The sequence below is a fragment of the Lepisosteus platostomus genome, chromosome 12 (genome assembly GCF_059453375.1).
Source record: "Lepisosteus platostomus isolate fLepPlt1 chromosome 12, fLepPlt1.hap1, whole genome shotgun sequence".
NCBI classification, from domain to species: Eukaryota; Metazoa; Chordata; class Actinopteri; order Semionotiformes; family Lepisosteidae; genus Lepisosteus; species Lepisosteus platostomus.
Window position 1 is genome coordinate 34,985,962 of NC_142622.1, and position 14,132 is coordinate 35,000,093.

A 14,132-nucleotide genomic window follows, 5' to 3' on the forward strand; every position below is an offset into this window, starting at 1 on the left:
GACTTTCTGTGGTCATTAGAAATTCCAGGGTGATTCTCGAAAAGAGTAGGGGTGTAACCCTGGTGTCCTAGCCAAATTTCCCATTGGGCTTTACCAATCATGGCCTCCTAATAATCCCCATCTCAGAATTGGCTTCATCACTCTGTTCTCCTCACTGATAGCTGTCGTGCAGTGAGTGTACTGGTGCACTTTGGCTACAGGCGCATCATCCAGGTGGGGCTGCACACTGGCGGTGGTGGAGGGGAGTCCCCATTACCTGTAAAGTGCTTTGAGTGGGGTGAATATAAGTAAGGATTTTTTTTACTGGTCTCCCAACACCACTAACAGCAGATATCTTGTTCTCTTTAGACGTTTCCCAACAAAGTAAGGCTCACTTAGCTTTTGAGATCTGTTGAGTTCAGGTTAAAAGGCCTTAAAGCAGCTGTTTATTTCCCATTTTATATATGAGTACAAAATGCAGATCATCTACTTCCTATTTCTTCTTCTGTTCAAAAATGAAAATGTTTAATGCGAAATTTGCCGCATGAATACATCAATCGGTAGCACAGTTTCATTTCCCTGAAAAGCAGTGATATGATTAAGTGGGTTTCCCACAGTCCGAAGACATCCTGACAGGTTAATTGGCTTCTGGCAAAACTGGCCCCGGTGTGAGTGTGTGTGTTTGTGTCTGTGTGTGCCCTGTGATGGCCTGGAGTCCTGTCCAGGGTGTGCACTGCCTTGTGCTTGTCGCTTGCTGAGAAAGACTCCAGCTCCCCCAAATTGTGCTAAAAACATTGATGGATGGATAAATATTTGCTGCAGATTTTTCAATGCAATAAAAAACATTTTTACAAAAATTACGGCAATCTGTGGGACTGATAAAAGTATCTAAAATGTAAGTCTAAAAAAACAGATCTAAAACAAAACGCTATACAGTATATGTAATACATATTGTTATTAAATAATATTAAGTGAATGATATGATCGTGTGGGGCATGCTGGTCTTTTTAGACTTTTGAGCTATTTGGTATTCTATTAACTATTGAGTTGAAAATACCTTATGCAGTGTCTCTCATTGTTCCAAATTTCCCTGCACAGGATGTTCATTTCTAACAGATTGCATGGAAACCAGCTTCTTTACTTTTGTGCTGACAGTTCTTTTTTCTCTACTCCAGGGAATCAACAAGAAATCAGCTCACTGACACCAGACTCCACAGGTTTGCATGAGGAACCCATTGATGTAGTGACTCTCAGATTGACTCTGGGATTAAATCAGGAGCTAAACCAATAATAACTAATCTCATCAGATTATTTGGATCAACAGATCATGTGTATATCAGGTTTCAAAGAATAATTGAATTGGGAATTCTGGAAATGAGTTTAGTTTTGTAAAGGGTGGATTTCCTTAAAAAAGCAATTATTTGTATTTGATGCAGTGTTTTTGTGGAATTTACAAATCCATTTGTATTCAAATATATTTTAGTTGTCGGTTTTGCTATAGTGTTAATTGGGTTTCTATCACAATTCTGTGCTAGTTTAAAATATAGTAGCAACACAAAATTCCAGGATGAAGTAGAAAAATGGAAGAAAAAAAGGTGAAAAGTAAAAGATCTATGGCCTGTTATAAACCATAGCCTACAGTGCATAAATATATGTTTCATAGACACTGAAAGTTTTGTTCCTAAATAGAAATTATCCCTGATGTTTGACAATGAAAGGCTAACCCTTTGGTACAAATGTTAAAGGATAAATATATTGTTAAGAATAAATTCTTTCCCAGCATTAATTGTTTTGTCACAAATTGCCACACATAAGACATAGACAACTCAATAGTGGAGTTACACCCACAGAATAAACATTCTATCATCTTTTAACATCTCCAATGTCAAAGTACTCGAGGGGTGTGTCTATTTCAATGGTAAAAACGTGATTCCATTGTCTGTAATGTTTTTTTGTGATCTCCAGGCACAACAGATCAGATAATATCTAGTAACCACACAGGCTCTACAGGTGAGGTACAGCACTTGGGTTCCTGCATGTACTGAGCCAGAACCTGAATCAGAATTAGCACTGTAACTTTTTAGATAGTCACTCAATGCCTTTATTTGCCTATTGCAGTTTTGGGTGCAGGAGAACATGCTGATACCAGTCTGCATACAGATACAACAGGTAATGATTGCAAATAACATTTTTAAAATAATCTCAGACCAGTGTAAGACAAGCCTCACTTATAGTTCCTTGCAAATGTATTCACCTCCTTCCAATAATGTCGAACACACATTCAGATAGCCAGCAGTTATATCAACCTGCAACTCACAACTGGCAACCCACTATAGCTAAGCAGGTGTGAGCCTGGCCAGTACCTAGATGGGAGACCTCCTGGGAAAGCTAAGGTTGATGCTGGAAGAGGTCTTCGTGGGACCAGTAGGGAGAGCTCATCCTGCAGTGTGGGCCCTGATGTCTCACTATAGTGATGGGGACACTATATTGTAAAAAATATGTCTCTTGGAAAGAGTTGGGGTCTTAACCCTGGTGTCCTGGCCAAATTCCCCCCTGGTCTTTATCTATCACTAATAATTCTAATAATTCCTATCTATGAATTTGTCTTCATTGCTCTGCTCTCCTTCACACTGATAGCTGATGTATGGTGAGCTTACAGGCTGCTGACGCATCATCCAGGTGGGGGCTCCATATTGATGGGGATGGAGGGGAATCTCCTTTACCTGTAAAGCGCTTTGTTCAGAAAAGCGTTGTAGAAGTGTTAGGACGATAATGATTTTATAATTTTTTTAATCAAAAACTGAATATTCAATCTTAAGAGTTTCATGGGTGATAACCTTATTCAGTAGCTTAATGACCCAAAACACTAGGGTGTCTTAACAAGAAGACAGAGCATGTCCTTCGGTAGCCTAGTCAAAGTCCTGACTTAAAGGGTTAAAAAAATGTCTAGTGACTCTCGAAAATTGTATCCAGCAAGTTTGCAAAGAAGAATAGGCGAGAGTTGCACCAACCCAGAGTTATCCAAAACGATAAGCAACTGTATTTGCTCCCAGAAGGTTTTTACTCAGAGGGGTGAAAACTTGATGACAATTTCTTGTACAAATATCTCAAGACATATTTTAGTTTTTTGTTTTTCTTTGTAGGTTTCTCTTATATTTAACTTCTTTCAAAGATATGAGTAAAGGTTTATCCCATGCTAAAAAGAGAAGAAAAGAAACATACTTTTCAGTTGTGGAGCCTTCTTCAGGTGCGTTTTCTTCCGTTTTCAGCCTGGAATAAACCTTTACGTGTTCCTTTGCAGCCTACGCATGCTGACGCAGCTACCTAAATTGAAATTCTTTCAAAGATATTCAAGTTTTTAATACTTATATTCATTGTAAAAATTTGTATTCATAATTTGTAATTATAAAACTTTTCATTGGTACTTTCATTGGTAACACCTTTGTAAGGCATGGTAATGAAAATAGGTACAACAGCAGCAAAATATAAATATTTTTAGTTTTTTTCAAGAACAAAATGGCATTCTCTGAAACTCAAGAAAGTTAAAGTTTTTAGAAACAACAATTTCTGAAACAAGACAGAGATTTGCCATCTTCCTTTTTGTGCTACTTTTTAGGAGAAAGTTAATCTCTACTTGTTTCTTAGCAGCTCACAAAACGACACAGCTTTCCACTTGAAACCTTTAACAAAACACTCCATTAACCCAGTGAGAGCAATTACTTTGTGTAATTAATGGATTTTCTGTGGGAAATCCAAGGTTGATGACCATCAACAGATCCTTAGCATAACATTATTAGAGTAATCCACTCTTAATTAGAGATATGAAAATAAACAATTTGTGCCCATTACCTATTAGACCATATAATTATGAGAAAGCAGAAAAGCATTTAACTGGTAAGACCATTATCCGCTGTCAAAGAATATATTCATTTCTTTTCAGATAATGTGGGCGTTCAGGCAAGTACAAGCTCACAAACAAAACCTTCATCTATGGATTTTACAGGTATGTTAATAAATCATAATTTCGAAATGTCCTTATTCTGACAAACATTTGATCAAAGAGACCCTCATTATTTTAATTATATTTACAATAATTAAATTTAGCGCAGCCACAAATGACACTGATATCCTTCCTACTGTATGTACCACAGACTTAGTTCTGTTCTTAATAGGTACTCTGCAGAAGCGTCTGCTATACTTTATTACTGACTGACAGTAAAATGCTTTGCTTTGTAGAAGGTGGTACTGATCTGGCCAGTAATGACTCTTCAAATTCCAACGGTAAGAAGAAAAATGGAAAAATGCATATTTTCAGACCATTGAAAATATAATTTTTTTATATAATACAGAGCTTATACCCTTAAAATGAAATTAGTCCCTTACTATGTCCACAGCCAGATTTTTCTTGTTTTTGTACATAGTTCATATTTTCTCATTTCATATTTAATATGGAAAAATCAATAAAGATATTGTTTAATTTGAGTACTATGAAAAAATGACTGTTATTTTAATAAAGGACTTAGTACATTAATTACAAGAAAGTGTAATATGAGGAAGGTAAAGCTGTTTTATTTTATATCAGGTGGTTATATTTGATACTAAATCCTATGAATCTTGTTCTTTTACATTTTGTCTGGCAATTGACAACATTCTGTTATGTAAAAGGCCACTAATATACACTGTAAATATATGAACATACACTGAAATACTCATTTGTTGCAGTTTAATGCCTTTCAGTTTCTGAAACATTTGTGTTTCAGGCAATGGTAGCCGGCAAAGACCTGTATCACACACACATCTTCCAGGTGCGTCCAGTGATGATACCTTGATTAACTCTAGATAATGAATTCCAGAATGATTAATTAATGTTTCATTCTAGGCAGATTCTTATTGCCTGGGCTGCATCAATTACCAATTTGCATTGATTTCTTTGGTTGTTGTGCATACCGTACGTGGGATCAGCCTGGTAATAGTTCCTACACACACAGGAAAATGGACTGCAGTAGTAATATTCTAAACACTGCAGTGATATTGACTAGACAAAGTATGGAGCTGTTTTTTTTTTCCAAATAAACAATAGATGTGTAATACTTCCACTTAGCATGGATTAAGTGTTATGTTTTCTTTAACACAGGAACAATGAATCACCATGGCACCTCCTCAGAAATACAGTCTGCAGGTATTTCTTTATGAACTTTCAGATATTCCCACATCATCTCATTAAGTAACCTTTTTTGTGAAGGAAGCATAAATGTATCGGCATATTGGTAATAAATTGTGTGCATATTACTGTATATTACTAATATTTTTCCTTTTCTCTCAATACTTGATTTCCAATACATTTTCTTTAAATGATTAATTTCAAATTTAGCTGTTAAATATGAATTGCAGCTTTTCTTTACTTCTGATGTGTAGAATTTAAATATAAATCAGCAACTAATTTTCTGGACAATGACTAACTTATCCCATATCTTAATACAGGGGATTCTCTAGAACAAAAAGTTTTTTTGAGCCTTTTACTGATGCACATTTTTATTCATAATCCTCCTTATTGAAATTCTAGAAATTAATCAGAGACAGAATATATCAAGCAATTAGTACATTGACACCATGCGTGAATTGTAGAATGCATTGAGGAATGCATTTCCACTAATAACTTTTCCTAAGGATTTTTCTTAAAGTTTACATGATGGATATTTTTAGGTGGAAGTATTCTGGAAAGCGCTCTGTAAGTGTAAAGAATTGTTGTTATTATTATAACAAGAAAGAAATTAACGAAAAGATATAGAGGGTGGGATATGCAGAAGTTACGTACTGTATATGCATACAGTACCTCAACTGTGGTATACAAATAAAAAAAAGAGGGAATTTAAGATGTTTACTTTCTCCCTTTGTCCTCTAAATGTTATTGCTTCAGTTGATACAGGTACAGGAGATATTCAGAGCACTGGTTCACACATAGGTGAGTTAACTATTACATGTACAAGATACTGTCCTTCTACATTTGTCTTAAAAGTTTGGGATAATATGAACTTTTTATTCCTAGTTTGCTTGGTGGCATGCAAAGTTTTGAGTTACACTCCAACGGGGCCTGGTTTCACTTTCCTTAACATCTCATCAAACTTCTCACTTAAGCATTGCATTTGATTTGAGCGGTTGTTGAAGCGAATGTACTGTATGATATTTTTAGAATCTTGGACCTTCTCTGTTCAAGCAAAGTAATCCGTTTTTCTTCGTTAAATTCTTGTTCCTAAATTGTCATTTCTATCATTTTAGGAGCAGGCGCAATTCATCAGCCGGACTTCACAGGTAATGGATTTCCGCTGTGTCACCATACTTTGCAGTGAATTTTAAATGTAATGAAAAACTATCATAACGTTTGGAAATTATCACACAAATCATTGCTAGCAGCCATATCACTCTGCAACTCACAACGGGCAGCCCACTGAAGCTCAGCAGCTGTGAGCCTGGTCAGTACCTGGATGGGAGACCTCCTGGGAAAAACTAAGGTTGCTGCTGGAAGAGGTGTTAGTGGGGCCAGCAGGGGGCGCCCACCCTGCAGTCTGTGTGGGTCCTAATGAGCCAGTATAGTGACGGGGACACTACACTGTAAAAAAAAAAAAGGCCCCACCCTTCAGATGAGATGTAAAACCCTGGGTATTTCTTGAAAAGAGTAGGGGTGTAATCCTGGTGTCCAGGCCAAATTTCCCATCTGCCTTTACCAGTCATGGCCTCCCAATAATCCCCACCTTCAGTACTGTTCTCCTCCCCACTGATAGCTGATGTGTGGTGAGTGTTCTGGCGCACTATGGCTGCTGTCCCATCCTCCAGGTGGATGCTACACACATTGGTGGTGGTGGTGGAGGGGAGTCCCCATTACCTGTAAAGTGCTATATGTAAGCTAATATTACTACTAAAAAGACAGTAAATGGCTTGAAATAAAAGTAAATTATATGTGATACAATTAGGATGTCTTACAGTATGTCCATATAGGCACATTTGTGCATACACTGTTAATCTAGTTAGTATATATAAATCTAGTATATAATATCATTATACCTATGTACAACCCATCTGAGAGATGTGAAGCATGCATACTGTCCCAGCAGCCACACTAACAGGCCATAATCTAAAATTACTTCACCAATTGAATTAAGGGGAAAATTTAAGCAAGTAACAATGAGCGAACCTGAAGTGGAAACTAGTGAGGACACGGCGTTAACATCCCAAGAGTCTTTCATGTCCACAGTCCCATTACTTATGCATCGGGTTGGAAATTCTGCTCCACAGGGACAATCGCCACCATCTGGCCCAGAAACAGCACTTACAGTACAGCTGCAACCATGTTAATTCCATGTGTCGTTTAATCCGAGAGGTTCGATAGCTTTCAAGGTTATTTTGATGGATTCTTTTATAGCATTTTGACATGGGATATTTACTTACATGGAGTGTTTAAACATGAGATATTGTATTTAAGGTAGAATATTTATGTTTTGTGATATTTAATTATGATTTCCATCACATGTATTTTTGTCACTTTTCTCTATGACAGAGCAATGTGTCCTTGTTATGTGTTTATATTAATGAAAGATTGCCTATAGAGCCATTGTTACTTATCCAAATTAAGCCTTCTATCTCTTTTCCGAGTTCTGTATTTGATATATTTATATATTATACTCATACATTAATGTAATGTACTGTATATTATACTTACTATATAGGATATAACTGGAATTTCAAATTGCATTAATATAGTTTTAATCTGTATTTCAGGTCCAGGAGAGCTACAGAGTTCAAGCTCACCAGATTCTATGGGTAAGTAGAGGCAAATCATAGCAATGGGATATTCCAAATATCACAATCCTCTTGTGAGGGTGTGAGAGCACTAACCATTACTCAATGGTGTAACATTTTAGTTACACCATGGTGATAGGTGTTAGGTGATATTTGATTCAGCCTTGTCATTTGACCCACACGTGTAACATATTGTCAAAACATCACTTTTCACCTCAGAAATATTGCCAGTAAGGAAATGCAAGGAATGTTTGATGCTTTGGGAAGTTACTTAATTGGGTCACATTATCTCTCAAATAATTTCCTAAAGCTTTTTTAATTTGATAATTTAGCAACTTTTTTTTTTCCTTTCACAGGGATTGCAGCTGTAACCAGGGCTCAGAGTGATGTAACAGGTTTGTGACACTCAATCACAAATACACCTGACAGCATTAGTTCCAATATTAAAAATGATTATTTAGGGATAAGCTCTCCCTAAAAAGACTTGTTGTGTAGTGTTTGTGCCGTTCCACTGTGGCAAAGTTATTGGGATAACTATTTATTTTGCACTGTTTAGGGAGAGAAGATAACTCTGGAGCCAGCACAGGCATGACAGATTCCACAGGTAAGACAAACTAAAATCATTTTCACCTTCAGAAAACCATAACTGTGCAAAGTGATTAAATTGTCATCAGATCTAGCTGTGTTAGCTCACCATAATGTTCATTGTCAATAAATTGTTTATCCCTGTTGTGTGTACCACAAAAATAAAATAGGATGAGGATGATTATTTATGACATTAGCACTTGTATCTCAATAGTGAAGGTCTACACTGACATAGCAATATGATGTATTTGGTGCATAGTTACTGAAATCCTGTTGAAGCAGGCAGTAGCATGTAGGCTATAGTGTTATGGGTGCAATTTCCTAGATGGGGTCTCTGCATTACCCTTGAAAACGGAACTTTTGGAAACATACTGTACAAGGCTTTCTGCAGTCTTGACTAACTATTTCACGATTACAGGGGATACCCTCAGTGTCCTTGCTAAGTCAGGTTCATCTCGTAAATAGAACTCAGTGTAAGACCAGTTGGTCTGATGTGTAAAATGGGAAAAGAGCAGGGTTGAAGTAGGCTTTGTAGGTAGGAGCCATAATACAGAGTCATTGAACGAATTTCCCCAGGTTATTTTACATAAACCAAAGACATTCCTCCTGGCTTAGACTTCTCCATTACACCCGTCAAGGTTTAAGCCATAAAAGTCATTTCTCTTCTTAACTGGAAATACATTTGTTGCAACTCTTGACATTATATGTACAGTTGTTCTGTGTGTATTATTTTTAACTAATATGCTTTTGCTCTCATTTCTTTTTGCTGCTTTGTCTTAGGTTTGGTAGAACAGCAGGGTTCAATCATTCACACAGAATCACCCAGTAAGTTAAGATTACAATAACAATACAAACAATACAATACAAATAAATACATAATAAAAATGCAATACAAATAAAAAAATGAAAGTGCCATTTTTTTATCCCTTATATCTTACCCTCCAAAAAATGTCTCTTATGATCTATTTGATAATTTCCATTCGGAAATACACCGAGCAGGAATTTGTTTCATTTTATGAATTGTTTTAATCTGATATTTTAGTTACAGGAGATCCACATGGCACCATTTCTCAAACGGATTCGACGGGTAGGTCTACTGACATTTTTTTAAAAGACAGCTTGAATTTCAATTTTATGTTGTTTTTTTTCTTAGATGTTCATCATTCAAGTCTTTCTTTTTCGTAACACACATAACACACACACAGGGTTTGGAATTCCAGAATATCTTTTTCCATTATGAATGTTGACAAGGATTGCTGAAGGAAGACAAGACACTCTGACAGCAGTGTGTGGTAGTGGTAAGAGGCTTTGAACTCGTAATTAGAATTATCGTGGTTCAAAACCTGGGTAGAGTACATGTATTTTATTTTATTTGATAATTTTATTAAATGATATCAATGTAAGTCTCTCTGGAGAAGAGGATCTGGTAAACATCTTTTTATATAGGAATAAGTAGAGGTTTATTCCGTGCTGAAAAGAGAAGAAAGGAAACGCAACGTTTCAGCTGCGGAGCCTTCTTCAGGTGTGAGGTAGCCGAAACATTGTGTTTCCTTTCTTCTCTTTTCAGCATTGAATAAACCTTTACTTGTTCCTTTGCAGCCTACGCATGCTGATGCAGCTACCCACCTGAACTACCTTTTTATTTAACCTTATACTGCCTCCGCACTATATTTATATAGACTTGTCATGAGATGTTTACATTTTCTAAATTCTAGAACTATTTTGGAGTCTTATCTGTTTAAATCACTTATGCCTTTTTTCCTCATCCACACACACAAAACAATAGACCCTAACATTTTAACTAGACTTTTTAACCCTACAAATAGATATCCCCCATAATAGTTTTGGAAAGTTTCCCAGAAATTATAGGCATAGTGTGTGTTAGTAGTGATGTTCTCATTCAAGTGAGAAATTAGATGTTCTTGGTCATAGACATGTCCATTACACCTGCCTCTGCCGTATTCTGTAACAAACCCACACACTTCATTTCATGCATAGGTCCATTTAATGAAAGAATAAGGACACACATTTGACCGTGAATTAAGATATTTTTATTTTAGCAGCTATGAAGACTCATATCAAGTGAACCCTCACAGGCTAGCAGATTGGGCTGTTGGCATGTTTGGAAGTAGACTCTTTCCAATATTGCACACAAATTACAATAACCCAACAGCATCAGTCAGCATTTTGCTTCTCTGTTTTATTTTACTTGAAAGACCATTTAGTCAAACCCACACTTAGATGACAGATTGCCAGTTTCTAGAAAGGTCCCCCCACTCTCTTTAGTGTTAATGACCAGACCGCTGGAGACATTTTTCGACTGTCAACAAGATCTATGAACATTTCCCCATCCCAGTTCTCGTGTGTAAATTGTGTACAGTACTATGAAATAAACTTTCTTAGTCCGTGTCTGGTCACTGTCTCCCCTGTTCAAATACATTTATGAAAAAATAGTGGATGCCGACTGCCTCTTTTGTTAGCAATTTATGGGGTTCAGAATATCCCACCGATTAATTAACAAACCCGTTTAACAAACCTTGTGGTCTTGTAGGGTCTGAAATGCTGATAATGAGTTTCAGACTAAAAGTTTCTTGTGCCATCAGTTTCAAAATGTTCTGAACTTAAAGCCAAGTGAGAGTTACTACTGTATGTGATACAGCAGCACAATTTAAGCACTAAAATGGCCTGAGGTCTCACCTTAGAACCAAATTAAAATAATCATGGTTGTGATATTTTAACCCCATATTAATTTCTTTTTTAATACAGTTACAGCAGACCCACGTGTTATCCGTGATCGTTTAAGTAAGTTCCCGAGAAGACTTTTTAAAGACTTTTCGTCATTCTTCCAATCTGTCCTCACATGTTACATGGACACATACCTATGCCATTATAAATGTACGGATGTATATGATATGAATAGATAGAAAAAAGGTTATGTTAAGAAATGCTACATTCTATAACAGTTGATTCTAGAATAGGTGAAATTTGTGGAATATGAATTCCAAAGAAAAGTATGACTTCAGAGTAATATGAATTAATATTAAACTGATTTTTGTAACAGTTTTTTTTTTTGCCTTGGTAGGTAATCCAGGCACCACTTCCCAGACAGAGCCAGCTGGTAAGTTTCATGGTAGTTAATTTGAGGGTTAAAATCTATGGTATTACTCTCTAAAAGCCTCAAGCGTGTTTGCTGGCACAGTTAGGATGCAGACATTTCAAAATAGTAACATCAATATATACAGCGAGGACATATGACAGGTTACAATTGGATTTTCCAGAACTGGCATATTTTTCCTTAGTCATCATCACATTTACATGGAGGTTCCCAGTGGGGCATACTGGCTAATGACCTCATTATTTGTTTTCCAAAAAGAAATTGTATCCATTTTTTAAAAAATTCTCAGCACCAATTTTAGGAAAAAACAGCAACGTTTTTATGCAGAAAACCTTCTGAAAGATTGTATAAACCTTTCGCATCTCTCTGAAACCAACACAACTGATTAAGCATGAGGGGCGTACCTACTGAAAATGATAAAGTATGGTGTCGACATCTCCTACTTTTAACATCTACAATTCAGCCTGCCTAATGGGGTCTTATATGGACGAATAGCAGAACTGAGCAGAAGGTTGTTAAGAGCAACTTTCAAATTAGAATCATGAAATGAATATTATATTATAACAAACCCTCCCGATTCTGCGCCAGCCTGAGGGATCAAGCTTATTTTAGATGATTACTAGAACTTTGATATCTGTTCTTAGCTTTAGTTGATCGATATTATTTAAATTAACGTAAATGCATTAGTACTTTAATTATCATATAAGGGTGAGTTACTTGCCACTTTCAAACCATAGACTGGTACTATACAGTATACTGTAGTATACTACTATTATTACTTAATTATAATTTAGTAATAATAACCATAATTTAGTGCTATATACTGTATTGTACTAGTATATAATACTATATCGTGTAATACATTATGCAACAGTCTGGGATGGACTTATATGCGCAGTTGGCTATTTGCAATGGTTCTCTGCACCCAACTCTCCTGAATGTCAAGACCCTACGGTAGTAAACACCATTGCCAGTTGATTCTGACCATTGGATATTGCACAGCAGTCACACTTCAGGCAACTGTTTTCCATTTAAAACCATTTAGACTAAGTTATAATGTTTAATCCGGCAACTGTGTGCACATATGTCATGGTGTGTTGAAACCCGAGTAGTTGCTCAAGAGCTCTTTTCTTTTCTTGATTTTGCCTGCTTTTTCCAGTTTCCACTGGTGAACAGTACATCACCTCTGGTCAGGGTCCTGAAGGTGGGTTACTGGGAAATTCATCTCTTCCCTTTTCGTATTTAATGTTTCTGTTCTCATGGACTATGTGTAGACTTATGTAAAACTGCACTTGTGTATTGCTTGAAAAGCAGAACACTATTACTAGACAAGGATGAGACGAGACTAGACACGTCCTATAGTCAGTCTATATCTGCAGATTATTAGATGTCAAAAGAGCAAGTTGGATCATAAAATCATTAATTACTCCATAGTTGTGAGCAGCAAAAACCTACATATCATATTCCACGGAGAAAATATTTCCAATTCTTGTGCATGTGATTAAACAAGTTAGAAAGTAAGACAATTTAAGTAACTCCAGTAGATCTTGGCACAGATCTGAAACCTTTCCTTAGTTCAACACTTTTTTTGAACTTTTGGGGGGAAACAAGAGCTAAAGGTTAATATTAGATTGAGCAGACGATTACTAAATGAAACTTCCGAGCTCTCAACATCGGTAAGCCAGAACGTACAGTAGATAAAAATGCTGTTGTTGCAGGAATTAAGACCACTCTGTAGTCGTAATTTGGCATATTACAGGCCATTTAAATCTGCACCTCTGAAGCAAATTCTTAAATACTGCAAAGTCTCAACATCTTTATTCACTACAGAGGTGAAACGCTACTTCTCAGAATATATACAGCTTTCTTGTGAAAATTGGCACAAGAAGTGAATCACACTTAATATGACTTGTTTTTTTTCTCCAACTGTTGAAGGTGCAGAAAATGTGGAATTGGAGGATACCTGCTGATTTCCATATTAAACCTCGTGTCAAGATCCTACGCTACAGCCTTGAGTGTACAGAGCAAACCGACTGGAAGAAAGACAGTGGTGACCCAACTGTTTAATAATATAATTTTTGAACCTATTTAAAAAAGAGCCAAGTTACAATGTTATCTTTTATATGCATTTTTTGTTTTATCTTGCATGAGGTCTAATAAAAAAAGACAACTGGATAATCAAATATTGGCAGTTTTAGGAAACAATTGTGGTATTTAAAGCATAAGAAGCCCTCATCCCCTTGGAACCTAGCAAATTTTGTAAAAAAAATGACAATGTTAAACAAACTATTAAAGCTTTATTATTATTTTGTAATGTGCACAAGTGCAGTGTTAGTTTTGTTAGCAAATATCTGAAGGATCTGATTAACAATGTACTAAACTGTAAATTGACATATATGTCCTTTGAAAGCATTCTTTACATTAAAATAAACTATTTGGAACATCAACTTTAGTGATGCTTCTGATCACTAATTTTTGTAGTTAAAAAATGATTTTTTCAGAATTTTGTGTGTGCAAAAATGTTCCTTTTTAATACAATCGACATCTTATGACCGAGTATTTTTCTATATTTTCCTTGTCATGCCATAAATTAGTTATAAGAAATTGTACCAACATTATTTTAAATGAAAAAGTAAAATCAATAAAGCTAGTTTATTAT

At 36.0% G+C, this 14,132-nt stretch overlaps 1 protein-coding gene across 13 annotated transcripts in view; it reads left to right on the forward strand.

The window, feature by feature from the left end:
* LOC148651461 (uncharacterized) overlaps positions 1 to 13,945 on the forward strand; it is a 33,564-nt gene extending 19,619 nt beyond the window's left edge. For 9 of the 13 annotated variants that reach the window (XM_088601752.1, XM_088601755.1, XM_088601757.1 and 6 more), the window contains 18 exons: positions 1,155 to 1,196; positions 1,945 to 1,989; positions 2,098 to 2,148; positions 3,920 to 3,982; positions 4,216 to 4,260; positions 4,740 to 4,784; positions 5,114 to 5,158; positions 5,897 to 5,941; positions 6,256 to 6,288; positions 7,753 to 7,794; positions 8,130 to 8,168; positions 8,330 to 8,377; positions 9,139 to 9,183; positions 9,401 to 9,445; positions 11,125 to 11,160; positions 11,441 to 11,476; positions 12,633 to 12,677; positions 13,409 to 13,945. In XM_088601752.1, the coding sequence (XP_088457878.1) occupies positions 1,155 to 1,196; positions 1,945 to 1,989; positions 2,098 to 2,148; positions 3,920 to 3,982; positions 4,216 to 4,260; positions 4,740 to 4,784; positions 5,114 to 5,158; positions 5,897 to 5,941; positions 6,256 to 6,288; positions 7,753 to 7,794; positions 8,130 to 8,168; positions 8,330 to 8,377; positions 9,139 to 9,183; positions 9,401 to 9,445; positions 11,125 to 11,160; positions 11,441 to 11,476; positions 12,633 to 12,677; positions 13,409 to 13,443 (785 nt within the window). In that variant the 3' untranslated portion in view covers positions 13,444 to 13,945. The remainder of the gene's footprint in view (positions 1 to 1,154; positions 1,197 to 1,944; positions 1,990 to 2,097; positions 2,149 to 3,919; positions 3,983 to 4,215; positions 4,261 to 4,739; positions 4,785 to 5,113; positions 5,159 to 5,896; positions 5,942 to 6,255; positions 6,289 to 7,752; positions 7,795 to 8,129; positions 8,169 to 8,329; positions 8,378 to 9,138; positions 9,184 to 9,400; positions 9,446 to 11,124; positions 11,161 to 11,440; positions 11,477 to 12,632; positions 12,678 to 13,408) is intronic. The other 4 variants (XM_088601753.1, XM_088601761.1, XM_088601760.1 and 1 more) reach the window with 4 other exon arrangements.
* Positions 13,946 to 14,132: the final 187 nt, after the last annotated feature.